Here is a 26680-nt window from a genome sequence, read left to right as displayed (position 1 = left end):
CTTGCCAGAAAGATGCAGAATAGGGATGATGATAAACAGAAATTGGAGGCTGGGAGATGAACAGGGGATTTCTTGACTTTTTTGGTGACTTCTTATCATTCAGGTGATTAGGATGGGGGAGGGGTAGAGTGGTCATCATGTTTGTTATTTTGTCCTAAATTTCTGCTTACTGTCTCTATTTTTCTTCTGTACTCTAGTCATTTCTGTTCTTCAGTTTTCTTTCTTTTTGGGGGGGGGGCTCACCTGCAGCATGTGGAAGCTCCTGTCCTGGGCCAGGGATCAAACTTGTGCCATAGCAGTGACAAGAACCACAGCACTGACAATGCTGGATCCTTAACCCACTGAGTCACCCGGGAGCTCCCTGTGTCTTCCGTTTTCAAATTTTATTTGTGCTTTTGCTTCAGTTGTGCTTTTGTAACTATTTTCCCCATGTGTTCTGTCATCAGATACGAAGCCTTAAACAAAGATTCCATCTTCTACTCTGGTTTCCTATATGTTCTCCCCCCCACCCCCCGCCTCCTCCAAATGTGCATATACATATTCTACTAATGACTGTACCTCAAACTTTGAAGTTGTAGTTCATATTCAGGGTGAAAAATGAGATGGGTGAGGGACTAGTTATTTGATGTTCCTTTTGCTCAAATTTCCTCCTGGTCATTTCTGGAGTATAATTGACTCAATCCTTGTAAAAATGTTTTCTTCTCCCTACTCTTTCCTTCAACCCTCCTCCTAGTTATGGGTTACAAGAGGCAGCCATAGCAAGAGGGAAAAATCCAAATCAGTAAAAGACTCAACAATGTTAATTTTCCAAATTTGCCTTTACTCCCATCCATAATTTCCCCGACCGGGTGTCACTCAGTCCCCAGACAGCTTTTCTCAGTGTGGTCCCTTAGTCCCTTATGGAGTTCCAAGTTGGCATTTTTGGACCTCAGCTAGTTTAGGACCTGCACAGTGTTCAGGCATACACGGGCTTCCAAGTGAGGTCTTTGGAGAGTTGGCTGGGCTTTGGGGACCTGGAGTGTGACCTGCAGAGGGATGTGAGCTTTGGGGATGATCTGGGGAATTGAGATTTGAGCCTGGGGAGCTTGGGATTATGGTTGATCTTGGAGCTTGTTGTACTGTCTTTATGATAGACTTCCCAAATTTCCTCTGGCCGTCTGGATCGTGGGGCTGTCAAGAGTGGAATAGAGGAGACAGTTGTTTTAGGTTAGGCCTAGATAATTCCCAGTTTGTCTCAAAATTCTAAATCTCTTTCTCCCCATTTCATGGGCAAAAGGTTAGGTTTCAAATAAGCATAGTTAAATTTGATACCCCTAACTTCCCTTTGAGATCAGATCACTTTTTACAGTGTGTAGGGGTTGTGGATAAGGTGTCCTTAGCTTATCCCTTCAGGTCTCAGAGATTGCTTAAAGACTAAACTGGGTAAAACAGAATTGGCTAGAGGTTCCCCCTGCTGGGATTGTGGTGGTATGACAGGCATTTTTGAGGCTGAAAAGTAATGACAGTATGGGAGTTCCGTGGTGGTCTAGTGGCTAGGACGTGGTGCTTTCATAGCTGCAGCGTGGATTCAGTCCCTGGTCTAGGAACTGAGATCCCACATCAGGCTTCTACATGAGGCACAAAAAAAGAAAATAGAATTGAAGTTAGGTGAGGAATAGATACCTTGCCTAAGATTTCAGGACGCAGCCCATTGGAGGCCTTCAGTAAATTGGGATTTTTCTGTATCCATTTGGTGAGGGAGGCTGCACCGGCAGCTGTACGGGAGGTCAAGGTCACTCGAGCAGGGGGTACCTTCAGAGGCATATCCCAGGTGCCCATGAATGAACCCCAGGGACTTGCCTAAAAGGAAAAAAGATGTGTTCCTCATCAGTGCTTCTCACTCCCAGCAACTAACCTGTCTTATTTCCATTCTTTACCTTTGGGAATGCACTGTAATAAAACAAGTTTTGAAAGCATAATTTTTCCACTCTTCCTTTGCCCTCTTTCACTTAAATTACCCTAAAATTTTCATCCCTTTACCTCTGGCCAGCTTAAATTCAGCATCCTTAGGCAAAGTTTGGCAGAGTACCCACTGTATTATTACCTGAGGTGTTCATTTTATACAGATCATTCATTGATTTAAGGTGTTAGATTGCATTTAAATTTTCTACATAGCTGCAGGAGATTGCAAGTCTCAGTTCTATCCCTCAGTTCTTGAGTGGAGATGAGTATCTCACCTTGGAGCGGGGCACTGAAGGCAACAGATGACCACGATCATTGGCGATAATCTGAGTGTAGCCTTCATGGGAAGAAATCCTCTGGGATAGAGGTGGGGAGAGAAGTGTTTGTGAAGATGGAGTGGAAAAGTGGAGGAAAGTAACGGGCTTGAATTAAGGGCTGAGGGAGAGGAGGATATGGGAACTTAAGGTTGAAAGGAGTTAGGTGCCAGTGACTACACAGAGTATGATGTAAAGAACCAGAAACTGGTGGTGTGGGTTCACTCATCATGGAATACCTGTTTTGTTGGCTTGGCGAGAGACCAGTTCTGCAGATACCTGGGTGAGAAAGCTTTTTCATACTGTGAAGAAAAAGATGAGAATCCTTATGGTTCAAAGGCCCCAAGCCTAGGAAATGATGTTACGCACAGTCCTTTAGATTTGAAGACCAAAGGCATGAACAACTAGGCTAAGCTTTAATTCACTATAGAGAGGATGTAATTTGTTTCATCTAACTGTATGCAGTCCCACATGGAGCCACTAGCTACATGTGGCTACTGAGCACCGGAAATGGCGGCTAGTCCAAATTGAGGTGCTTTGTAAGTACAGGTGACCCTTGAACATAAAGGTTTCAGTTAAGCAGGTTCACTTAATTTTTTTTTTCAGTATATACTACAGTACTACACGATTAATGGTTGGTTGGATCTGTGGATGCGGAACCCTGGATGCAGAGGGCTGACTGTAAACTTACATGCAGATTTTTCAGCTGCCTGGGGATCTGAGCCTTAGTACCTGCCTTGTTCAAGGGTCAACTATATAAAATACACTGGTTTTTGAAGACAGTACAAAAAGAGAATGTGAAACATCTGATTAAAACTTAAAATATTGATTAAATGTTGGAAATAATATTTTGGATTTACTGGACTAAATTAAATTATTAAAATTAAGGATTTAAAAAAATTTTTTTTCATGTAGCTACTAGAAAATTTAAAGTTACAAATGTGACTCACATTATCTTTTTATTGCAGTGCTGGTTTAGACCAGAGGTCAGCAAATTGTGGCCCATGGGCCAAATCCATCCTTATGTCTGTTTTGGGATGGCCTGAAAAAAGCTAAGAATTATTTTTATAGATGAACATTTCCAATTTATTTGATAAAAGGGAGCATTAACTTTGTATCTCAATTAAGCTAAATATTTTCTCATCCTATAAAAATTTCATTGTTTCATTAATATTACAAAAAATTACACTGTTATGTTTTGAATTTTGTCAAAAATTTTATGGAAAAGTGTTTTTTCTCTCCTACCTATATAATATGTCTGATTTTGTCACTTGTCCCACAAAGTCTAAAATATTTATTCTGGCCCTTTTCAGAAAAGAATTGCTGACAAAATGAGAATTATATGTATTATTACATTTTCTTTTGTGCAAGTATAAAGTTTTCACAAAAAGTAAAAAAAAAAAAAAAAAAAAAAAGAATTGCTGACAAATCTAACCCAAAGATACTTGTCCCAGGGCCCTCCCTACCTTAAGGAGTGGAGGAGGTTAAAAAAACACTATCTCATCCTACCCTCAGCTATTTATTCAGTAATCAGAATCCTATGGGAGAGGTTGGTCCAAAGGTAGAATCTAGAAGGCAAAATTAAACACTAAAAAGATGGAAAAAGAGTACTTACCTGGTTGGCGCTGTAGTTAGTGGCCATGATCCTGCCACTTTCTGCTGTTTACCTTTGTTGCCTGGCAACTGCAGAAGGCAGACCTTCTGGGACTACCTCCCAATTCGCAGGGGCTGCCATCCCCTTTTTGTTACGCACTTTCTTGGCTGACACTCCAATCTTTTCCCCTGAAACTTAGGTTCATTTTCATTTTAGAGGTGTGAGAGACAGGAAATGAATATGAGAAAATTAACTGATTAGTGGCCCTGACTTTTTTCTAGCATACCTTATCCTCGAGAACTTCCAGCTTATCTTTGGGGTCTTTAACCACTGTAACAAACCATGGAACCCCAAGAGCTGTGTTCACTGGGCAGTGTGGTGTAACATACCACAGACTTTGGAGCCAGACACAGGGGTTTGAGTTCTTACTCAACACAGGAATGCAGGAGCTGTATGACCTTAAGCCGTTGATGTCCCTTCACTTAACGTTTATACATCTTACTTCTTTTTTTTTCCTCCCTGATAATAGCCTTTAATAATTTTTTGCCATTTGCTTTTGGGCTCTTGATCATTTTTATTAATCTATTTGATTCTTTATATGTTAAGGAAATTACCCCTTTATCAATTATGTTGCAAGCATTTTCCCCCCATTAGTCAGGGTTTTTTTTTTGTTTTTCTTTCTTTTTTGGCTGCCCCGCGGCACATGGAGTTCCTGGGCCAGGGATCAGATCCAAGCCACAGTTGTGACCCACGATGTAGTGCAGTAACACCAGATCTTCTAACCCACTGTATTGGGCTAGGGATCAAACCCGCATCCTGGTGCAGCAGAGACATCATGCTTCCTGTTGCGCCATAGCGGGAACTCCTGTAGGGGTCTTTTTTTTGTTCACTTGTTTGTAGCTTTTTGGGGGGTGGGGGGCATGGACATGTTTTTAACCTTTATGTAGTCAAATTTATTATTTCTCTCAGTGTTTGTGTATCTTATGCCTTGAATGGCTTTTCATAACTTCCAATATTTAGAAAATAATTCACCCATGGTTTTAGTGGGGGATTGTTTTTTAAAAATTTTATGGCCATACTTGCCACGTGGAAGTTCCCAGGCTAGGGATTGAATCCAGTTGCAGCTGCAACCTATGCCAGATCCTTTAACCCACTGCACTAGGCCAGGGATCAAACCCATGCCTCTGTAGTGACTCGAGCCACTGCAGTCAGACTCCTAACCTATTGCACCATGTCAGGAACTCCTGGTTTTGTTCTGTTGGAATTATTTTGGTGACTAAATTTAGGTTCGTCTCCAGATACCTAACTAGTTATCTTGGCATCATTTATTGAATAAGCCATCTTTTCCCCACCAACTTGAATTGCCACCTTTGTTATATTCCCTAATATATTTGGGTCTATTTCTGAATCCTCTAACTCATTGTTCTCGGGGGAGAAGTGACTGTTTTAGGTTATTTGTCTCTTTAAAATCTAAGGTTCCAGAGTTTCTGTTTCAGCTTAGTGGATTAAGAACCCAACTAGTATCCATGAGGATGCGGGTTCTATCCCTGGCCTCACTCGGTAGGTTAAGGATCTGGCGTTGCTGCAAGCTGTGGTGTAGGTGGCAGACAAGGCTCGGATCTAGCATTGCTGTGGCTGTGACGTAGGCTGGCAGCTGCGGCTTCAGTTCGACCCCTAGCCTGGGAACCTCCATATGCTGCAAGTGAAGCCCTAAAAAGTAAAGGAAAAAAGAAAAAAATAACGTTCAGGGAGTTCCCATTGTGGTGCAGAGGAAACGAATCTGGTTAGGAACCATGAGGTTGTGGGTTCGATCCCTGGCCTTGCTTGGTGGGTTAAGGATCTGGATACTTATTTTTATCATTTGCCTTAGTTTTCTCATGACTGAAATTAGACCAATAGGAAATCTTTTATTTGGATTGAGATCATCTGCCATTGGACTCCAAGTTTACTTTGTGTCTATGGAAGGGCATAAACTACCTGACTGAGGGCAACTACCAACTTGAGTGCTGGAGTCAGAGCACCAGGATTAAATTCTGGTTCTGCCTAAATGTGTGAACTTGGACAAGTTACTTGATCTTTCTGGGTCTGAGTACCCCTATGGTGCAAAATAAGGATAATCTTAATTTTGAGCATTAAATATATGTAATATGCCGAGTAGGGCCTACTACTAGGCACCCTGATGCATAGTGAGTAGTCAGTGATTTTAGCATTATTATTGGCTCAAGACTGCGCAGTAAAAAGAAGTACCTATACAGGTTACTCGAAACAGAAAAGGGGGAAATTTATTATAAAGTCACAGGACATTTATAACAGATTCCAAAAGTAGGAAGTATAGGTTGGGCCTCAAAGGGCACTAGAATCTGGAGGATAGAACATGATCAGGAAGTGATCCCCCCCCAATCTCTTTTTTCCTCTGCCGTGTTTCATTCTTAATTCTCTGCAAGTCAGCCTACACGGTGTGCTTCCTAGTTGACAGTCACCATCCTGAGGTAACCTGGGCTTGTACCTTTCTTGAAACCTAGTAAGAGTCTTAGTAGTATAATAGGAAATGGGAAGAACAAAAAGAAGACTGGTCAGTTTAAGTGGAGAGCCCGGAGAAGGTAAAGGTTTTCTTTTTTTTTTCTCTGAAACTGATGGTCTTTTAAATATTAGGTAATGACCTCCCTTCTGTCAATTATCAGGTTTTTGTTTGGGTGTGTAGTTTTCCAAAGATTGTGTGCATATTCAAAAACAGAAATAGAAGAGTTCCCTTTGTGGCTCAGCAGAAACGAATCTGACTAGGAACCATGAGGTTTCGGGTTCAATCCCTGGCCTCACTCAGTGGGTTAAGGATCTGGCGTTGCTGTGAGCTGTGGTGTAGGTCACAGATGTGGCTCGGATCTGATGTGGCTGTGGCAAATATAGAAGCTATTTTATTTTTATTTATTTATTTACTTTCAGGCCACAGGTGCGGCATGTGGAAGTTCCCAGGCTAAGGGTCAAATTGGAGATGCAGCTGCTGGCCTACACCACAGCCATAGCAATGCCAGATCCACGCCACGACTGCAAACTGCACCATAGCTCATGGCAACGCCGGAGCCTTAACCCACTGAGTGAGGTCAGCACTCAAACCCGTATCGTCATGGATATTAGTCAGGTTTGTTTCCACTGAGCCACAACGGGAACTCCAAAAGCTATTTAAAATTTCTCTATAGATTACAAATTTCTGATCTATTTTCTTTCCTGTGAGGAACCTAAGGCTCCCTCTATTGGAGACTGCTATTATGTCTCCCCTCTTATATCCCATAAAAAAAGAATATTCTTGATAAAAACATTTCCTGAGGAAACTAGAGAACAAGCTGTAGATAACCACAATGACTGAAGAGACAACAATATCACTAGTGGAGGTAAATTTATGTTTACTTGCATAATTAAGAATAAACAATGGTTCTAATGGAAAGTAGTATATGATAGCTATGTACTTTGATTAATATATAGGGTAGCCATAAAGTCTGGAAAAAGATACTACTACTTTAGTGTGTATTGAAATATAATATCACCAAACTATTAATGTGTATTCATTTATGTTTCCAGATTTCTTGGCAACTTGGTAAATATAGTAAAACTAACAACGAGGAGAGATTAGGTAAGTGAGGTAGACGAGTAGTTGAGAAGCAGGAAAGCTCTGATTGGAGTTCCCGTCTTGGCGCAGAGGAAGCAAATCCAACTAGGAACCATGAGGTTGTGGGTTTGATCCCTGGCCTCGCTCAGTGGGTTAAGGATCCAGCATTGCTGTGAGCTGTGGTGCAGATCACAGACATGGCTCGGATCTGGCGTTGCTGAGCTCTGATTAGACCCCTAGGCTGGGAACCTCCATATGCTGCGGGTGCGTCCCTAAAAGGACAAAAACACCAAAAATAATAATTATAAAGAAAAGCCCTGATTGTCATATGCAAATTTTAACTAGAAATAAAAGGATTTGCCTCAAGTTTGGTACTAGGGGAAATGGGAAGGAGACTAAGAGATTCTTAGATAGATTCAATATTGCTCTATAGTAGGAAAAACTTCAGTCCTCCTGGGTTTCTCCTTTACTTTCACACTACTATCACAATAACAACACTTCTGACACCTAGGTGGGGGTTTTCCCCATACCAAATGATTCCATGACACCAGCTGGGTGTCCTGCAATTTAACCCAATTCCGATGCTATCTACCTAGAGATACAGGTTAAGGGGTCAGTCCCACAAGACTGCCTGCCCCTGTGCCCTTCAAGGCCAATCACAAGTACAGGTTGTTACATGTGCTTCTGACCAATCAGCTACAAGTCAGAGGTTTCTGTGACTCCCCCTTAAGTTAAATTACTTTGCTAGAATGACTTGCAGAACTCGAGAAAATAGTTTACTTACTGTTCACCAGCTTTTAATAAAAAGACATGATAAAAGATACTGATCAACATCTGGATGAAAGAGATGCTCAGGGAAGGTTGTGGGAAGGGGGTGTGGAGCCTCCCACATCCTCTCTGGAAATGCTCCAGACCCTGTCCACTGGGGATTCTTATGGAGGCTTCATTACATAGGCCTGATCAATCACTAATTCCACTTCCAGCACCTCTCCTCTCTCCAGAGAATGGGGGATGGGGATGAATTCCAGGCTTCTGATGCTGGCTTGGTCTTGCTGGAGACCAGCTCCCATCTAGGAGCCCATCAAAAATCACCTCATTAGAACAAAAGTTGCCCCTATTACTCAGGAAATTGCAAGAGATTTAGGAGCACTGTGTCAGAAACCAGGGTCAAAGAACAAATATTAGCTCAAAATATGCTCCAGTACTCTTGTCACTTAGGTATTTACAAAGGTTTCAGGAGCTCTGTTCCAGGGACCAGGAGCAGAGACCAATATGTATATTTTCTGTTATCTCACATGCTCACATAGACAACAATGAAAAAGAGAACTTATATATTGTGAGAAAGTATTTCTTTTCTTTTTTTTTTTTTTTGTCTTTTTAGGGCCAAACCTGTGGCATATGGAGGTTCTTAGGCTAGAGTTCCAGTAGAGCTGAGGCACTGGCCTACACCACAGCCACAGCAACGTGGGATCCGAGCCGCATCTTTGACCCACACCACAGCCCACGGCAACGCCAGATCCTTAACCCACCGAGCAAGGCAAGGGATCGAACCCATGTCCTCATGGATGCCAGTCACGTTCCTTAACTGCTGAGCCATGATGCGAACTCCTGTATGAAAGTATTTGGATATGAGTTCCTGCTGTGGCACAACAGGATTGGTGGCATTTGGGGAGCTCTGGGATGCAGATTTGATCTCCAGCCTGGCACAGTGAGTTAAGGATCCTGCCACTTGGCTCAAGACCGTGGCTCGGATCTGAACCCTGGCTTGAGAAAACCATATACCTTGGGGTGGCCACAAAAGACAACAAAACAAAAAAAAAAATCAGACATGAGTTCTGCAGTACATCAGGTTAAGGATCTTTGCTGTGTGGGTTTGATTCCTGGCCCAGGAACTTACCCATGCTGCAGACACAGCTTTCCCCCCCCAAAAAAAATAAAACAGTAAGGCAGATCTAAGGTGAGATATATTGATTACATCAATAAATAAATGGCCTTACCACACCGATTTTCATATTGACTACAAAAGCATCCAACACATCTAAAATGAAGAGATTCAGGAAGCCTAAAAATAAATGACTAAAAAATGTACCAGGATATATACACAATGGAATACTACTCAGCCATAAAAAAGAATGACATAATGCCATTTGCAGCAGCATGGATGGAACTAGAGACTCTCATACTGGGTGAAATGAGCCAGAAAGACAAAGACAAATACCATATGATATCACTTATAACTGGAATCTAATATCCAGCACAAATGAACATCTCCTCAGAAAAGAAAATCATGGACTTGGAGAAGAGACTTGTGGCTGCCTGATGGGAGGGGGAGGGAGTGGGAGGGATCGGGAGCTTGGGCTTATCAGACACAACTTAGAATAGATCTACAAGGAGATCCTGCTGAATAGCATTGAGAACTTTGTCTAGATACTCATGTTGCAACAGAAGAAAGGGTGGGGGAAAAACTGTAATTGTAATGTATACATGTAAAGATAACCTGACCCCCTTGCTGTACAGTGGGAAAATAAAAAATTAGAAAAAAAAATGTACTAGGGAGTTCTTGTCATGGCTCAGCAGAAACGAACCTGATTAGTATCCTTGAGGACTTGGGTTCAATCCCTGGCCTGGCTCAGTAGGTTAAAGATTGGGCATTGCTGTGAGCTGTGGTGTAGGTCTCAAATGTGACTTGGATTTGGCATTGCTGTGGTGGTGGTGTGGGCCAGCAGCTGTATCTCTGATTCAACCCCTAGCTGGGAACCTCTATGTGCCTTGGGTGTGGCCCTAAAAGCCAAAAAAAAAAAAAAAAAAAAAAAAAAAAAAAAAAAAAAACCCGCTAATAAATAAATCCAAAACTATTTCTTTGAAAAAATTAAACTGATAACTTCTTAGCAAAACTATTCAAAAAAGAAGGGGAAGATGGCACAAATACATAAAATTAGGAAGAGACACAAGAGAAAGAAATCTTAATTCTATAAAAATACGTTCAAAAATTTACATTAAATGTATAATTTTGTATAAAACCGCAATTTAACAGAATTGACCCCTGTGGACACAAAGTAAAAACAGACAATTTAACATAAAAGAATTAGGGAAACTAGTGAGAGTTACCCCATAAAACAAAACAGGCCCAGGTAGTTTCACAGAAGATATTATTATACTTTAAATCCTGAAGTTAATTTAGAGCATGGCAATTGAAAGAAAATTCCCAAATTCATTTTTTTCACAATAAATTACACTTTAATATGATGCATATAATAAATTTGGGGAGTTCCTGTCATGGCTCAATAGAAATGAATCTGACTAGCATCCATGAGGACACAGGTTCGATCCCTGGCCTTGCTCAGTGGCTTAAGGATCCAGCATTGCTGTCACTGTGGTGTAGGCTGGCAGCTATAGCTCTGATTAAACCCCTAGCCTGGGAATCGTCATACATGGCAGGTGTGGCCCTAAGAAAGACATAAATAAATAAATCTGAGTGATTGTAGTTGAATTCATATAAATTTTTTAAAATAACTCTCTAATCTCTCTAAGACTTACTTAAACAACAAGGTTGTATTGTGGTTTTTTTCCTTTTTAGGGCCACACCTGTGGCATATGGAAGTTCCCAGGCCAGGGGGCCGATTGGAGCTACAGCTGCTGGCCTATACCACAGCTATAGCAATGCCAGATCCTTAACCCACTGAGCGAGGCCAGGGATCGAAGCTGCATTCTCATGGATGCTAGTCAGATTCGTTTCTGTTGTACCACAGTGGGAATACTGAAAACCACAAGTACTGAATTATCAAACACATAAAAATTTTTAGCAGCATTAGTACTTAATAGTGTCCTGGTGGATCCTTCAGTGGCTTGGTGGAAGGCAAGGTGGGCATTAAAGCTCCCCCTTTACAATAAGGAGTCTAAAGTTTAGGGAAGTTAGGTGACCCCCCACAAGTTCACACAGTTAATTCTTTACGAAAGGAAGACTACAATCCAACTTTCCTCTATTTAATAAATAAGATATAATTTATCACACATCTAAATGTTACAGTGAATCAGACTCAAAAGGGGAGGAGTAAAAGGCATGTGTGCTTTAAATATAGCCAGGAAAACAGTATGATTTTCAATAGGGTGATGCAGTAGAACATCTCTTTTGTAAATGATAAAGCACCACCTTTAATCACATTCCAAGTCTTGCCTCTGACTTTCATTTACACCCAAATCATCCTCCAGTGGCATGAATCTTCATTCCTGGAGACAGGTTAACTGGGCAACACATAGGCAGACAGACCAGAATGGCATTTTCCACACAGGTGCTACGGAGGAAAAGAGGAGGCTCTCCCAGCCAGGTTTTATAGTTGCCAGAAAGCATCGGGACAGAAATTACAAGGTGGTTTTGATGTCTCTCATGAAGGGTTCTGGATAAAGTAAATGTAACACTGATTCCCAAACCTGAATTTTAGAACCATGACCAAAACTAAACAAACAAACAAAAAAAACTGTAGATCAATTTCACTTACTGATACAAAAATCTTATATAAAATGTCAGCAAGCAGAATCCAATAGTGTGTTAAAAATTTGTATCATGACCAAGTAGATAATACTCCATGGATGCAAAGATAGTCAAAAGAAATCTATTAATGTAGTTTATCATATTAATTGATCCAAGGTAAAAAAAAATGTATGCTTATCTTCAAAGATGCATTATAAGTTTATAACAACAAAGTAAAAAGACAATGGGAAAAAAGTTATAACTTATATCACAAAGTTAATAATATCTTTGATTTTAAAAAAAACAACAGGAGTTCCTTTGGTGATACAGTAAGTTAAGGATCCAGCATTGTCACTGCAGTGGCTCAGGTTCTATCCCTTTGTCCAGAATTTTCCCATGCCATGAGTTCAACCAGGAAAACAAAACAAAAACTTATAAAATACTAATAACCCTATAGAAAAAAACTGGGCATAATCAGGCATATCACAGAGAAAGAAATACAAAAAGATGAAATTATGTTCAACATTGCTCATAATTTTTTTTCTTTTTCTTTTTAGGGCTTCACCCATGGCATATGGAAGATCCCAGGCTAGAGGTCTAATTGGAGCTGTAGCCACTGGCCCACACCACAGCCACAGCAATGCCAGATCCAAGCTGCATCTGCAACCTATACCACAGCTCACGGCAACTCGGGATCCTTAACCCACTGAGCAAGGCCAGGGATTGAACCCGCAACCTCATGATTTCTAGTTGGATGCGTTTCCACTGAACCGCAATGGGAACTCCCTTCTGATTTTTTTTTTTTAATGGAAATTTTAAAAATGGAGATAGCATATGAGAGTATGTATATACATCCAAAACTTTGATAACATGCTCTGTTTGTCAGTCTGTGAGGAAACAGGCTTTTTTTTTGAGGGGGGCACAACCCTGGCATATGGAAGTTCCCAGGCTAGGGGTCAAATCAGAGCTATATCTGTGCCCTATACCACAGCCACAGCAACGCAGGTCTGAGTCACGTCTACAACCTACACCACAGCTCACGGCAATGCCAGATCCTTAACCCACTGATGGAGGATCAAACACACTTCTTCATGGATATCAGTTAGATTAGTTACCACTGAGCCACAAGGGGAACTCCTCAGTGTCTTTTTATTAAGCAATCCCACTTCTAGAAATCTATCCCAAAGCTATTCTGGCAAATAAATAAATAAATAAGAAAAGAAATGTGCACTATTAAATGTAGCATTATTTGTAACAGCTACAGGCTGGAAACAACCCAAATGTCTATCAGTAATAACCATGGTATCTCCACACAATGGAGTACTATGCAGCCATAAAAAGTAATGAGGAAGATGCTGCTCTGGAGCAATCTCCAAGAAATACTTGTAAGTGAAAAGAGCAAGATGTAGCACATGTGAGTAGTGTCCTATTATGTTCAGATATAAATATGTGTTTCTAACAGAAAAACGATGGAAAAATAAGAGATATTTTTCTCCCTTTAGGGAGAGAGAAAAAATAAAGTGGAAAGACTTTAAATAAAGTGGAAAAGGGCAGAAGATAAACTTCTTTGAATATACCTTGTTTTGCAGAGTTTCCTTCCTTCCTCCCTCTTTCTTTCTTTCTTTCTTTCTTTCTTTCTTTCTCCCACACTCTCAGCATATGGAAATTCCCCAGAGGTCAGGGATGAAATCCGAGCCACACCCGAGACCCACACAGCAGCTGCAGTGATGCCAGATCCTTAAACCACTGAACCACAGCAGGAAATCCCATAGTTGATTTTAGAACCATGTAAATATTTTACATAATTATAAAATAAAATTAAGTAAAAACAAAAGTAATTCCTAAAATAAACCAATAAATTATCACAGTAGTTTTTTATAAAGAGATAGTTGGCTAAATACAAACGCTATATAAATGAGTTAATACCTCTGCTCCCTCTCAACATCACAAATTTCATACCCAGTTTTCTTTCTTAAGGCTAAGTCTCCCTCTAGTGGAGATTAGTTTTACAACTAGTCCCCCCCACACCCTACACTGACTGTCTCTTGCTGCCAAATCCTTAAATTACATAAGTATTAGAGTCATGAGAAGAAGGACGTAGTGGAAGATGGGATAGCAAAGAGTCAAGGACAGAAGCAAATTTTAGAAGGAAGTGAGGGGTGGGGGGTGTGTGTGGTTTCTGGTGGTGGTGAGAGATATGAGAGGCTCTAAGAGCCAAGAAACTTTGGTTATTCAACTCAGAATGGGGAAGGAACTACAAATTCCTGTTGGAAGATTGCCACCACTTCTGCCCAGAAAGACGTGATTAATATGACAACATCACTGTGTACTCAGGGAAGTAGCTCCCCCCAGGGCATTGCCTTAGGGAGAAACTCTGGCCAGAAATAGTGATGAGTAGATGGGTGATTTTTCCTGAGCCAGGTAAGGTGTGATGGGGGTGAACTCAGGCACCTCGCTCATCTCTCAGGACTTTCCCAGAGTCCCACTGACCATTAAGGTCAGATGTGTGAAAGCTCTGCCTTCTCAGAGACCGATCATGGGGAAAGGCCCTGGCACAGGCTCCCCAGTTCCTGGCAAGGAGAGGAGAGTCAAAGACTAGCCCACATTGAAAGTGGCCTCTGGGGGTATGAGGGGAGAGTCCTGGTGTTCTGGGCTATCCTAGGTCTCATCTGACCTCACATAGCGGAAACTACTGAGGAAAAGTCCTTTAGAGGAGAACCTCTCCTCACATCTGCTCCAATTTCTAAAAGTATGTGCCATTCTTCCTCCCATGCTCTGGCGCACTGTGGTCTTACCCTCTGTAGAGAACTTTTGAGGGTTGCCACCTCAGCATGTATCTCAGTCTCCTCTACAGTTTTTACATAAGAATACAAAAAGAAATGAACACTAAAAAACAGCCTAGTTTTTTAGGTTCATTTTCTGGTCCTCTAAAATCTAACTCCTTAATTCAGCTCTCCTACGTGTCTAGCCTGAGAATACTGTCCAGGAACTTATTCATTTGAATAATCATTTCAGCCCATTGCCACATCTTTCTCTGTTCTGCCTCACTTCCTCCCTTTAAGAGGTGAATTGAGATCCTAGAGGGAAAAAAATGGCCTACCTAGGTGTGGTGACCCTTCCTGAGTGCAAAATATAAGAAACTTGTTGCTAAAGGCCAAGGTTCTTAATGTGACAAAAAGTAACGTGAGCCTTATACAATGAAATATTTTCAGCCTTAGAAAATCGTGAAATTCTGACATACTACTACAACATTGGGTGAGCATTGGATGAGCCCTGAAGATATGCTAAATAAGCCTATCACAAAAAGACACATTCCATTTATATGAAGTACTTAGAGTGATCAAACATCATAGATACAGAAAATAGAATTCTACTGGGGGGCAGGAAGAATCAGTTATTGTTTAATAGTTACAAAGTTTCAGTTTTGCAAGATGAAGAGAATTCTGGAAATTGGTAACAGTGATGGTTGCATAACAATATGAATGTAGTTTAAACAGCACTTTAAAAGAGTTAAGATGGTAAATTTTATGTTACGTGTATTTTACCACAGTAACAAAAAAAAAATTTATGTGGTAATGTGAATTTACTGAAGACAGCCAAGAAGTAATAAAACTAGGCGCCACTGAATGACACTAGGATAAGGTGTCATGTGTCATTTTGACAAGTACCAGGAGGAACATCTCTCTCCAGAGCTCTGTGTCCCTCCTTTGTACATGCATAAATCACTCAAGCATCATTTGTACCTCTTCTCTGAGAACATATTGCCTCAGACCATTCCCAGATTTTACCCTCTTCTTCTGTCAGAAAGTAGGCAAAGTCCAAACTCCCAAACTGGCCTGTTCCTGAAAGTCCAAACCCTGAAATCTGAAATCTCAAGCTTTTATTTAATCTGATTAGATAAATGCAACAAAACAGGTTTCTTTCCTATGGGAAGTCTCAGATGTTTAATTTCCTAGTGTACATTGAAACTCTTCAAGAGTTGAAAGGAGATGTAATATCGAACATTTCTTCAATTTACTTGACCACTGGACTTAATTTTCATGGAGCGTATCAGGAGTTTTCTCAGCTGAAATTTTTTTTTTTTTTTTTTTGCTTTTTAGGGCTGCACCTGTGGCATATGGAGGTTCCTAGGCTAGGGGTCGAATCGGAGCTGTAGCCTTTGGCCTACACCACAGCCACAGCAACGCCATAGCTGAGCCGTGTCTGTGACCTACACCACAGCTCCCGGCAACTCTGGATCCTTAACCCATTGAGTGAGGCCAGGGATCGAATCTTCGTCCTCATAGATACTAGTCAGATTCATTTCCGCTGAGCCATGACAAGAACTCCAAGAGCTTTTTTTTTTTTTAATTTTTTGTGGCTGCACTTGTAGCATGCAGATGTTCCCAGGCCAGGGTCAAACCTATGCCACAGCAGTGACCTGAACCTCTGCAATGACAATGTCAGATCCTTAACCTGCTGCTGCTGCCACAAAGGAACCAAAAACTTTTATTCTTAGGTCTAATATTATTACCAACTAGGTATGGCCCTGGACAAGTCATCCCACTCCCAGTATTTCACTGCCTTAATTTCACAAATGAAGGACAATAACATCTACCCTGCCACTTCACAGGATTGCTGTAAAGAAAGATAAATTAAGATTTCAAAATAGTATAAATATGGAGGAGTTCCCGTTATGGCTCAGTGGTTAACAAACCCAAGGACAGGAGTCTGATCCCTGGCCTTGCTCAGTGGGTTAAGGATCTGGTGTGGCCATGAGTTGTGGTGTAGGCCAGCAGCTACAGCTCTGATTCAGCCCCTAAGCCTGGGAACCTACATATGCTGTGAGTAGAGCCCCAAAAAAGATTAAAAAAAAACTTGAAATAGTGTAAGTAGGGAAGATACATGGTATTATTATGTTTTCCCCCTTTACTTGAAAGGTAATGTGATGAGTAAAGAGACCACTAGATTAGCAAGTCATGTTCCATCTTATGCCAATTACTAACCAGTGTGCCTTTGAGCATCTTGTTTAGCTTCTATGAGATTCAGTTTCCTCTTCCTTTAATGAATGAAAGAGTTAGTTTCTAAGTTCCTTTCCAGCTTTTTTTTCTTTTTAGGGCTGCACTTAGGGCATATGGAAGGCATTGAATCAGAGCCACAGCTGCCAGCCTATGCCACAGCCACACCAGATTGGGGCAGCATTAGCGACCTATGCCATAGCTTGTGGCAACACTGGGTCCTTAACCCACTGAGCAAGGCCGGGGATTGAACCTGCATCCTCACAGACACTATATCTGGTTCTTAACCTGCTGAGCCACAACGGGAACTCCCCTTTCCAGCTTTAAGGATTTTAAAATACTGGAGGTCTCTTATGGTGTAGCTGGTTAAGGATCCCTCGTCACTGCGGTGGCCTTGGTTGCTGCTGTGGTGTAGGTTTGATCCCTGGCCCAGGAAATTCCATATGCCACAGGCAAGGCCCCCCCCCCCCAAAAAAAAAGAAAGAAAGAAAAAAGAAAAAGAAAGGATCTAAAAATATTATAGTGAAATCTCTAACAGGAAAGTTATATAAAATTTTGGAGTATAAAATATATTTTTAGGATTCAGTGTTTAAATATGTATCTTGAAGACACATAAATGGAGAATGGATTGAAGATGACAACTGTGGGTGCAGAGAAACTCATTAGGAGTCTTCTGCAGTTTAGGTAAGGGGAGATGGTTGATTGAACCAGGGTGAGAGCAAAGAAAATGGAAAGCAAGTGAGCTGGGCTTAAAAGTTTCAGCTGATCACCTGATCCACCTTTTTGTATTTGTTGTCACAGCAAACATTCAGATGATGGAGAGATGCAGGTCCAAAACTTTAGCATCAAACCAGAGCTAATCTTCCTATTTCCCACCCAGATTCAAATTCTCCAGTTTTATAACGAGACCAAGACTCTTTCTAGTGCAGACCACTATTTGGATATATGCAATGGCTCACAATTTACTCATTACACTTGGATATGCATGGAAAAAAATGTAGCATATTTTATAATTGAGCTGACCTGTACTTAAGCCTCTGTCCTACAAGATGTGGAGAAATGGGAGAAATTTTAACTGCCCAGTTAAAGTTCTCTCAGTTTTTTCTTCTTCCTTTTTTTTTTTTTTGTTCTTATACTGATTTCATAATACTCCAAAATACAAGACACATTTTTATAAAATAGAAATTCCTTTTGTGAGGGAAGAAATTAATTTTTATTTCTGTATAAGATGAATATACTATTTGTTTTATGAACGTTTATTTTATAGATATGATCACAATTTTAAAGTTAACTGATTTATTGCAGGGGAAAGAGGGAGCTGACAAGAATCTACATGCAAATGTAGTCCTAGTAGCATATGTGAACGGAAAGGTGTAAATTCGAGAGTTGCAAACTTGAGCAAAAACATTTTACAGGAAGAGTGAGTTTTGTTATCTAAGGAAAAAAGCTGAGCTCTTTTAAAAAGGGCTTTTGCAACCATGAGGACACAGGTTCGATCCCTGGCTTCGCTCAGTGGGTTACGGATCTGGTGTTGCTGTGAGCTGTGGTCAGCAGCTACAACTCTGATTTGACCCCTAGCCTGGGAACCTCCATATGCCACAGGTGCGGCCTAAAAAAAATTTGTTTTCAAAAAGGGCTTTTGTACACATATGCATGCTCGTGTTTTATGTGCATAAACAGGTTCCACCTAGAAAAAGCCCAATATATTAGAATCGAATTTATAAAAAAGATTAATAAGAGAGTATTGATTGACTTTTATCAATAAAGGGACTCCCTAAAGGTTTTATTTAAACTGCTTACATTTGGAGAGTTCCCTGGTGGCTTAGGGGATAGGACTCAGCACTTTCATTGCTGGAGCCTGGGTTCAATCCCTGGTCTGGAAGCTAAGATATCATATCAAGCCAGTGCATGCTGCAGACAAAATAAATAAATTGAAAAAATAAGCTGCTTAAATTAAAAAGTAATCACTTTGCACACCATTTTTAGCTACTTACTGAGTAAATGTAAGTACATACATATTTACTTATTTATTTAGGCCACACCTGGCATGTGGAAGTTGCCAGGCCAGGGATTGAATCTGGGCTCCAGCAGTGAAAGCATGCCATAGCAGGAACCTGGGCCACAGCAGTGACAACTCCAGATCCTTTAACTGCTAGGCTGCCAGGGAACTACTATGTATATATATTTATGCATGTATAACTTAACATTTATGCATGTATAACTTAACCTAGCTGGTACTATTTTCTAAGATATTTGGTTTTCTCAGTTGCTTCTTCTTTAAATAGCAGTGGTGACTGTGTTTTCAAAGATGATAACAATATCTCCCATCCCATAAGCTCTTTTGAAATGTGACCTGGACAATTACCTTTCAAGAGATGGAGTCCTTGTCCCCTCTCTTTGAATCTGGGTTGGCCCTGTGACTTGTTTTGACCAATAGAATAGAATGGAAGTGCTAATATGTAACTTCTAGGATGGAGCCTTAGCAGATCTGTAGTTTCTGTCTGCCTTGATTGGGATATTCCTTCTTGCTAGTCAGTTTGTTATGTAAGAGACCAGATAAAGGCCACGTGGAGAGAGGCCTATGGCGATCTTGATCATTCTAGCTCCAGCCAAATTCCTACCAGAACGGCCCAGCTGAGCCCCATCCAACCAAAGGAACCACGAGGAATAATTGTGTTTTTTTGGCCATACCCACAGCATGTGCAAGTTCCTGGGCCAGGGATTGAACTGTTGCCAGGGTTGCGACCTGCATCACAGCTGTGGCAAAGCCAGATCCCTAATCCCCTGCACCACAAGGGAACTTCCTGTTCTTATTTTTTTTTTAATTGAAGTGTAGTTGATTTACAATACTGTGTTAGTTTCAGGTGTATAGCACACCTGTACTTATTGTTTTCAAATTCTCTTCCCTTATAGGTTATTACAAAATATTGAGTATAATTCCCCGTGCTATACGTAGCCTTATTGGTTATATGTTTTATAAATAGTAGTATGTATATGTTAATCCCAGTCTTTTAATTTATGCCTCCCTTCACCTTTTCTTTTTGGTAACCATAGTTGTTTTCTTTTTTTTTTTTTTTTTTTTTGGTCTTTTTGCCATTTCTTGGGCTGCTCCTGCGGCATATGGAGGTTCCCGGGCTAGGGGTCGAATCGGAGCTGTAGCTGCCAGTCTATGCCAGAGCCACAGCAACGCAGGATCCGAGCTGCGTCTTCGACCTACACCACAGCTCACGGCAACGCCGGAACCTTGACCCACTGAGCAAGGGCAGGGATCGAACCCGCAGCCTCATGGTTCCTAGTCGGATTCGTTAACCACTGCGCCACGACGGGAACTCCCATAGTTGTTTTCTATGCTTGTGAGTTTCTTTCTGTTTTGGAAATAAGTTCATTTGTAGCTCTTTTTTTATTTTATTTTATATTTTATTTTATTTTATTTTATTTTTTGTCTTTTGTCTTTATAGGGCCGCACCCATGGCCGCACCTTTTCTTTTTGGTAACCATAGTCGTTTTCTTTTCTTTTCTTTTTTTTTTTTTTGGTCTTTTTGCCATTTCTTGGGCTGCTCCCGCGGCATATGGAGGTTCCCAGTCTGTGGGTCTAATCGAAGCTATAGCCACCGGCCTACGCCAGAGTCACAGCAACGTGGGATCTAAGCCGAATCTTCGACCTACACCACAGCTCACAGCAACACTGGATCCTTAACCCACAGATCGAGGCCAGGGATCGAACCTGCAACCTCATGGTTCCTAGTCAGATTCCTTAACCACTGAGCCACAACGGGAACTCCATGTATCTCTTTTTAAAAATTTTATATTATTTATTTATTTAAATTTTTTATTTGTTTGTTTTTTAGGGCCGTACTATAACATATGAAAGTTCCCAGGCTAGGGGTTGAATCGAAGCTGCAGCTGCCAGCCCTAGCCACAGCCAGAGCAACTCGAGATCCAAGCCAGATCTTTGACCTACACCACAGCTCACAGTAATGCTGGATCCTTAACCCACTGAGTGAGGTCAGGGATTGAACCCATGTCTTAATGGTTACTAGTCAGATTGGTTTCCACTGTGCCACAATAGGAACACTTTTTTTTTTTTTTAAGATTCCACTTATAAGCGATGTCATATGATGTTTATCTTTGTCTGGATAATCTCTAGGTCTATGCATATTGCTATAAATGGCATCATGTCATTCTTTTTATGGCTGAGTAATATTCCATTGTATATACATTGTATATATAAACCACATCCTTTTTTTTTTTTTGGTCTTTTTATGGCCACACCGGGCATACCGAAGTTCCCAGGTTAGGGGTCAAATTGGAGTTGCAGCTGCCTGCCTACACCACAGCCATAGCAACTCAGGAACCAAGCCTTGTCTGCGACCTACAACACCTCATGGCAATGCCAGATCCTTAACCCACTGATCAAGGCCAGGGATCCAACCTGTATCCTCATGGATACTAGTTGGGTACGTTACCACTGAGCCATAATGGGAACTCCCCAAAGCACATCCTCTTTATCCATTCACCTGTTGATGGACCTTTAGGTTGCCTCCATGTCTTGGCTATTGCAATTAGCACTGCTACAAACATTAGGTGTATGCATCTTTCTTTTTTGTTTTTTTGCCATGCCTGCCAAATATGGAAGTTCTTAGGCCAGGGATCAAACCCGACCCACAGCACCAACTCGAGCCACTGCAGTGATGATGTTAGATCCTTAACCCACTGCACCAGAATTCCAGTGTATATCTTTTTTTTTTTAATGGCCACACCTGAGGCACATGGAAGTTCCCAGTCTAGGAGTCTAATTGGAGCTGTAGCTACCAGCCTATGCCACAGCCACAGCAACGCCAGATCTGAGCCAAGCCGTGTCTTTGACCTATATGGCAGCTCATGTCAATACCGGATCTTTAATCCATTGAGCTAGGGATTGAACCTGCATCCCATTGATACTGGTTAGGTTTTTTACTGCTGAGCCACAACAGGAAGTCTGTTTTATTTTTTTGTAATTATTATTTCTTTCTTTCCTTTTTTTTCCCCACTGCCCCTGTGGCATATGTTAAATTCCTGAGCCAGGGGTCAGAGCTGTGACCTATACCAGAGCTGCAGCAACACTGGATCCCCAACCCACTGCGCCAGGCAAGAGATCCAACTCACACCTCCACAGAGACAAGCCAGATCATTTACCCACTGCGACACAGCAGAAACTCCTAAATTGTTATTTTAGGCCACTATGTTTTGAAGTGGTTATACACAAATAGTTATCAAAACATGGTGCTTTGGGGTTATCTCAGTCCCTGTAGGAAAGTACTTAGTCTTTCACCATTCCATTTCATTTTTCAAGAGGGTTGCAAGATATTCTATACCACATGCTCTTCTTTAATGTGATGCTGACACTCCTCCCATCGAGGAGTCTATATTCTCTCCTCTTAAATCTCCTGCAGTGCAGTGGGTTAGGGAGCCGGCATTGTCACTTCAGCAGCCCAAGTTGCTGCCGTGGCACAGGATGGATCCCTGGTCCAGGAACTTCCACATGCCGCAGATGGGAGTTAAATCTATTCAGAATCTACTTCTCTCTCCACCCCAACAATTCCAGTGTGACTGGATTAGACCAGATATTGAGTCAAGTTCTCACCTCCTAGTCCTAGGGTTTGGGGGTTTACTTGTTTTGTTTTTTAATTCATTCTTCAGGAGCAGGAGGCTCAGATTCCCTTCCAGCACTGGCTCCACCTTCAGGGTGTCATTAGAATATTTGGGAGTGTTCTGCAAGGGCTGTAGGGAGGGGCAGGTGTGTTTAGGGGTAGCAGGAGGTACTGCTGGCATCCTTACCTTAATCTCCTGCAGTTTCCCCAACACTTCACCTTGTTGTCAGAAGCCAGGCAATCCACCTTTCCCAAGTTAGTGCTAGAGCTCTCATTTCCTCCTTTGACTTTGACCTCATAGCTGCCCCCTCCAAGGACTCCAAGACAAGTGTACTCTTTGTAGGCCTGGTCTCAAGTGATGCTCTGATTTAAAAAGGGATTTGTGGACAATCAGTATAAATGACCTAGTTTGGGTCTAACTCCATCATTAGAATGGAAACTCAGTCATGTCTCTTTACAATTTTATTTCTTCATCTGTAACATTTTGCTGATTAATAAGATTAAAATGATTAAATGACATTGTAAATTACTGTAATACAAAGTTAAGGTAAAACAAATGCTAGTCATTATGATTAGAAAGTGTATATATATTATCTGACAATACCACCCAAAGCAATCTACAGATTTTTTTTTTTTTCTTTTTAGGGCAGCACTTGTGGCATATGAAAATTCCCAGACTAGGGGTTGAAATGAAGCTACAGCTGCTGGCCTACACCACGGCCACAACAACTAGGGATCTGAGCTGCATCTGTGTCTTACATCACAGACAACACTCATGGCAACGCTGGATCATTTAACCCACTGAGCAAGGCCAGCGATTGAACCCGCATCTTTATAGATACTAGCTGGATTCATTTCCACTGTGCTACAATGGGAACTCCAGAAATTTACAGATTTAACATGATCCCTATCAAATTACCCATGGCATTTTCCACAGAACTAGAGCAAATAATCCTAAAACTTATATGGAACCACAAAATACCCAGAAATTGCCAAAGCAATCCTGAGGAAAGAATAAACCTAGAGTAATAACCCTCCCAGACTTCAGAAAATACTACAAAGTTATAGTAATCAAAACAGTGCAGTACTGGCAAAAAACATATGAATCAAATGAACAGAATAGAGAGCCCAAAAGTAAACCCATACACCTACAGTCAATTAATCTTTGACAAAGGATGCAAGAATATACAATGTAGAAAAAGTCTCTTCAGCAAGTGCTGTTGGGAAAGCTCAATAGCCACAAGTAAATCAATGAAGTTAGAACACACCCTTACACCCCACACAAAAATAAACTCAAAATGACTTAAAGATTTAAATATAAGACATGATACCATAAAACTAGAAGAGAACATAGGCAAAACATTCTCTGACATAAACAGCAGCATTCTCTTAGGTCAGTACACCAAGGCAATACAAATAAAAGCAAAATAAACAAATGGGATCTAATCAAATTTATAAGAGCTGTAGCTGTAACTTTTACAAAGCAAAGGAAACCATAAACAAAACAACAACATATGAACTGGAAGAAAATATTTGCAGGAGTTCCCATTGCGGCTCAGCAGAAATGAACCTGACTAGTAACCATGAGGACACAGGTTCGATCCTTGGCCTTGCTCAGTGGGTTAAGGATCTGGTGTTGCCGTGAGCTGTGGTGTAGTTCACAGATTCGGCTTGGATCTGGCGTTGCTGTGGCTGTGGTGTAGGCCAGTAGCTACAGCTCCAATTCAGCTCCTAGCCTGGGAACTTCCATATGCCTCAGGTGCAGCCCTAAAAAGACCAAAAAAAAAAAAAAAAAGAAAGAAAGAAAAAAATATTTGCAAACACTCAACCAACAAAGGCTTAATTTCCAAAATACACAAACACCTCATACAACTCATTAACAACCAAAAGCTTTTGCTGTTTAGTTTTTTAACTTTCTTAAAAAACTAAAAATAGAGCTATCATATAATTCAGCAGTCCCACTCCTGGGCATATACTTGGAAAAGATGAAAGCTCTAATTTGCAAAGATACAAGCATCCCAATTTTCACAGCAGGACTATTTACAATAGCCAAGATTGAAGCAACCTAAATACCCACTGGGAAAGGAATTAACAAAGAAGATGTGGTATAGATACACCCTAGACTACTACTCAGCCAAATAAAAAAATGAAATAATGCCATTTGCAACAACATGGATGGACCTAGAGAGTATTAAGTGAAGTAAGTCAGAAAAAGGCAAAACTATATGATGTCATTTATATGTGGAATCTCAAATATGACACAAATGAACTATTTATGAAACACAGAAAAAAACTTCCAGAGAAAGCAAACTTTGGGAGAGTTCCCTGGTGGCTCAGCAGGTTAAGGATTTGGCATTGTCACTGCTGTGGCTCTCATCACTTCTGTGGCATAGGTTTGATCCTGGATCAGGAACCCAGGCATGCCGAGGGCATGCCCAAAACAAAGAAATATAAACAAACACCTCCAAACTTATGGTTACCAAAGTGGAAAGGGGGTAGTAGAGGGATAAATTAGGACTATAGAATTAGCAGATACAAGCTTATTATGTATAAACTAGACAACAAGAATTTGCTGTACAGCACAGGGAACTATATTCAATATCCTTGTAGTAAATCATAATGGAAAAGAATATGAGAAAGATTATATTATGTATAACTGAATCACTTTGCTATGTAGCAGAAATTAACACAACATTGTAAGTCAACTACACTTCAATTTAAAAAAGACCAAAAAATGTATATTAGCATTTTTTTTTATATTAGCAAATTAAAGACCCCAAAACCTATTTAATTAGAGAACTGCTGAACTCCGTTGAACCAGAGTTTTCCTGGTTGACACATCCATAAGAACACTTTTAAACAGCACGCCTATAGTTGGTATGAGAGGATCAGAGAGGAGATCAGGACCTGGAGTGAACACGACCCAGCTGGAACACGCACAGAGCTATGAGGTGTTCAGATCTATGGGATCACCACTCGCCTCGGAGTAAGGCCGGGTCATTTCCAGCTCCTGGTGCCCAGCCCCAGATGCCAACCGGAGGCTTCTTGGGCGGTGCTCCACTTCCCTCCCACCAAATGGGTACCGTGACTTCGTGCTCTCACTGTCGGGAACCGATCAGCACTTCACAGGCTTCCGGTCCTGACTCAGGCCTGATTTGCGGGAAGGTTCCCAACCGAGGTGGCCAAGACAAACCAGCGGGCGGGGCCGTTCGCAAACCTGATGACGGGGAAGGCCCGACACTTGCAGGCGAGAATCGAAGGCGGCGCGCGGACGAGAAGCTGGGCGGAGTAGGCGAGCGCGGGGCGGGATGTCGGAGGGCGGAGGCTAATCCGCCTCCTCAGACTTCCGGGAAAGCCTGCCGCGCCTTTTCTCCAGGCTTCAGGCCTTGTATTAGGATTCTCTGTTTGCACCGTTAAGACGCTGAAGTTGGCCTTTGCGCAGAATTCGTGTCCTAGAGACAGGCTCTACGTCAGCGCGCTTGGCCCATGGGCCCAGATTTCAGGTCTGTCTGGGGGTTCCTGCGCAACTGCTTTCGCTCGGTCACTGCCCCGATGGTGGCCCTGGGAGCCTGCGGAAACGGAGGAAGTGGGGGTTCGGTGCCCCCTGGACGCTCCCAGGAATAAGAAGGCGAAATCACCACGCAACGAATTAATTTTGAAGTGCGCGTTTTTATCATTTCATTAATGTGTCCATGTTTTGTCTTTGTAATGAAAATTTATAATCTCACCTTTATATAACTAGACAGCTCTTTTGATAATGCGTCTTTCTTTTCAACCATGCTCCAAGTTGTCTCCCCACTCCAGTTTGTATTGCTCTGACACTTTCAGTTAAAATTATGCCACATACACGTCTCATTTCTGTTTACTCAATGTTTTTTTGTTTGTTTGTTTGTTTGTTTAGGGCCGCACCTGCGGCATATGGAGGTTCCCAGGCTAGGGGTCCAATCGCAGCTGTAGCCGCCAGCCTATGCCAGGGCCACAGCCATTCGGGATCAAAGCTGCGTCTGCGACCTACACCACAGCGCACGGCAACGCCCGATCCTTAACCCACTGAGCGAGGCCAGGGATTGAATCCGAAACCTCATGGTTCCTAGTCGGATTCTTTTCTGCTGTGCCATGACGATAATTCTCTCTT

At 41.5% G+C, this 26680-nt stretch overlaps 1 protein-coding gene across 5 annotated transcripts; it reads right to left on the bottom strand.

The window, feature by feature from the left end:
- CFAP126 (cilia and flagella associated protein 126) lies at positions 500-25977 on the bottom strand. Of its 5 annotated transcripts, none has more exons than XR_001308304.2 (7): positions 25629-25977; positions 3871-4043; positions 3206-3307; positions 2495-2557; positions 2217-2297; positions 1663-1839; positions 500-1170 (listed from the first exon to the last, which is right to left on the bottom strand). XR_001308304.2 is itself a non-coding variant. In XM_013996824.2 (6 exons), exons 2-6 carry the CDS (start codon positions 3895-3897, stop codon positions 898-900), a joined length of 621 nt encoding a protein of 206 aa, XP_013852278.1. In that variant the 5' UTR covers positions 3898-4043; positions 25629-25967; the 3' UTR covers positions 500-897. The 5 variants fall into 5 exon arrangements, 2 of the variants coding, with proteins under 2 accessions (XP_013852278.1, XP_013852279.1); XR_001308305.2 differs by having other exon boundaries at positions 25763-25977; XR_001308306.2 differs by lacking the exon at positions 25629-25977 and having other exon boundaries at positions 3206-3297; positions 3871-8872.

The sequence above is a fragment of the Sus scrofa genome, chromosome 4, assembly GCF_000003025.6.
Source record: "Sus scrofa isolate TJ Tabasco breed Duroc chromosome 4, Sscrofa11.1, whole genome shotgun sequence".
NCBI lineage: Eukaryota > Metazoa > Chordata > Mammalia > Artiodactyla > Suidae > Sus > Sus scrofa.
This window is presented reverse-complemented; position numbering and strand designations above follow the sequence as displayed.

What these genes read in the sequence shown, in the direction of transcription:
- CFAP126 (XM_013996824.2), bottom strand. Translation starts at nt 3,897, where the DNA reads ATGGCCACTAACTACAGCGCCAACCAG. An exon ending in CTAACTACAGCGCCAACCAG is followed by an intron (nt 2,558 to 3,870) that starts GTAAGTACTCTT and finishes TTTTCTTCACAG; the next exon opens with TATGAAAAAGCTTTCTCACC. An exon ending in TCGCCAAGCCAACAAAACAG is followed by an intron (nt 2,298 to 2,494) that starts GTATTCCATGAT and finishes CCTCTATCCCAG; the next exon opens with AGGATTTCTTCCCATGAAGG.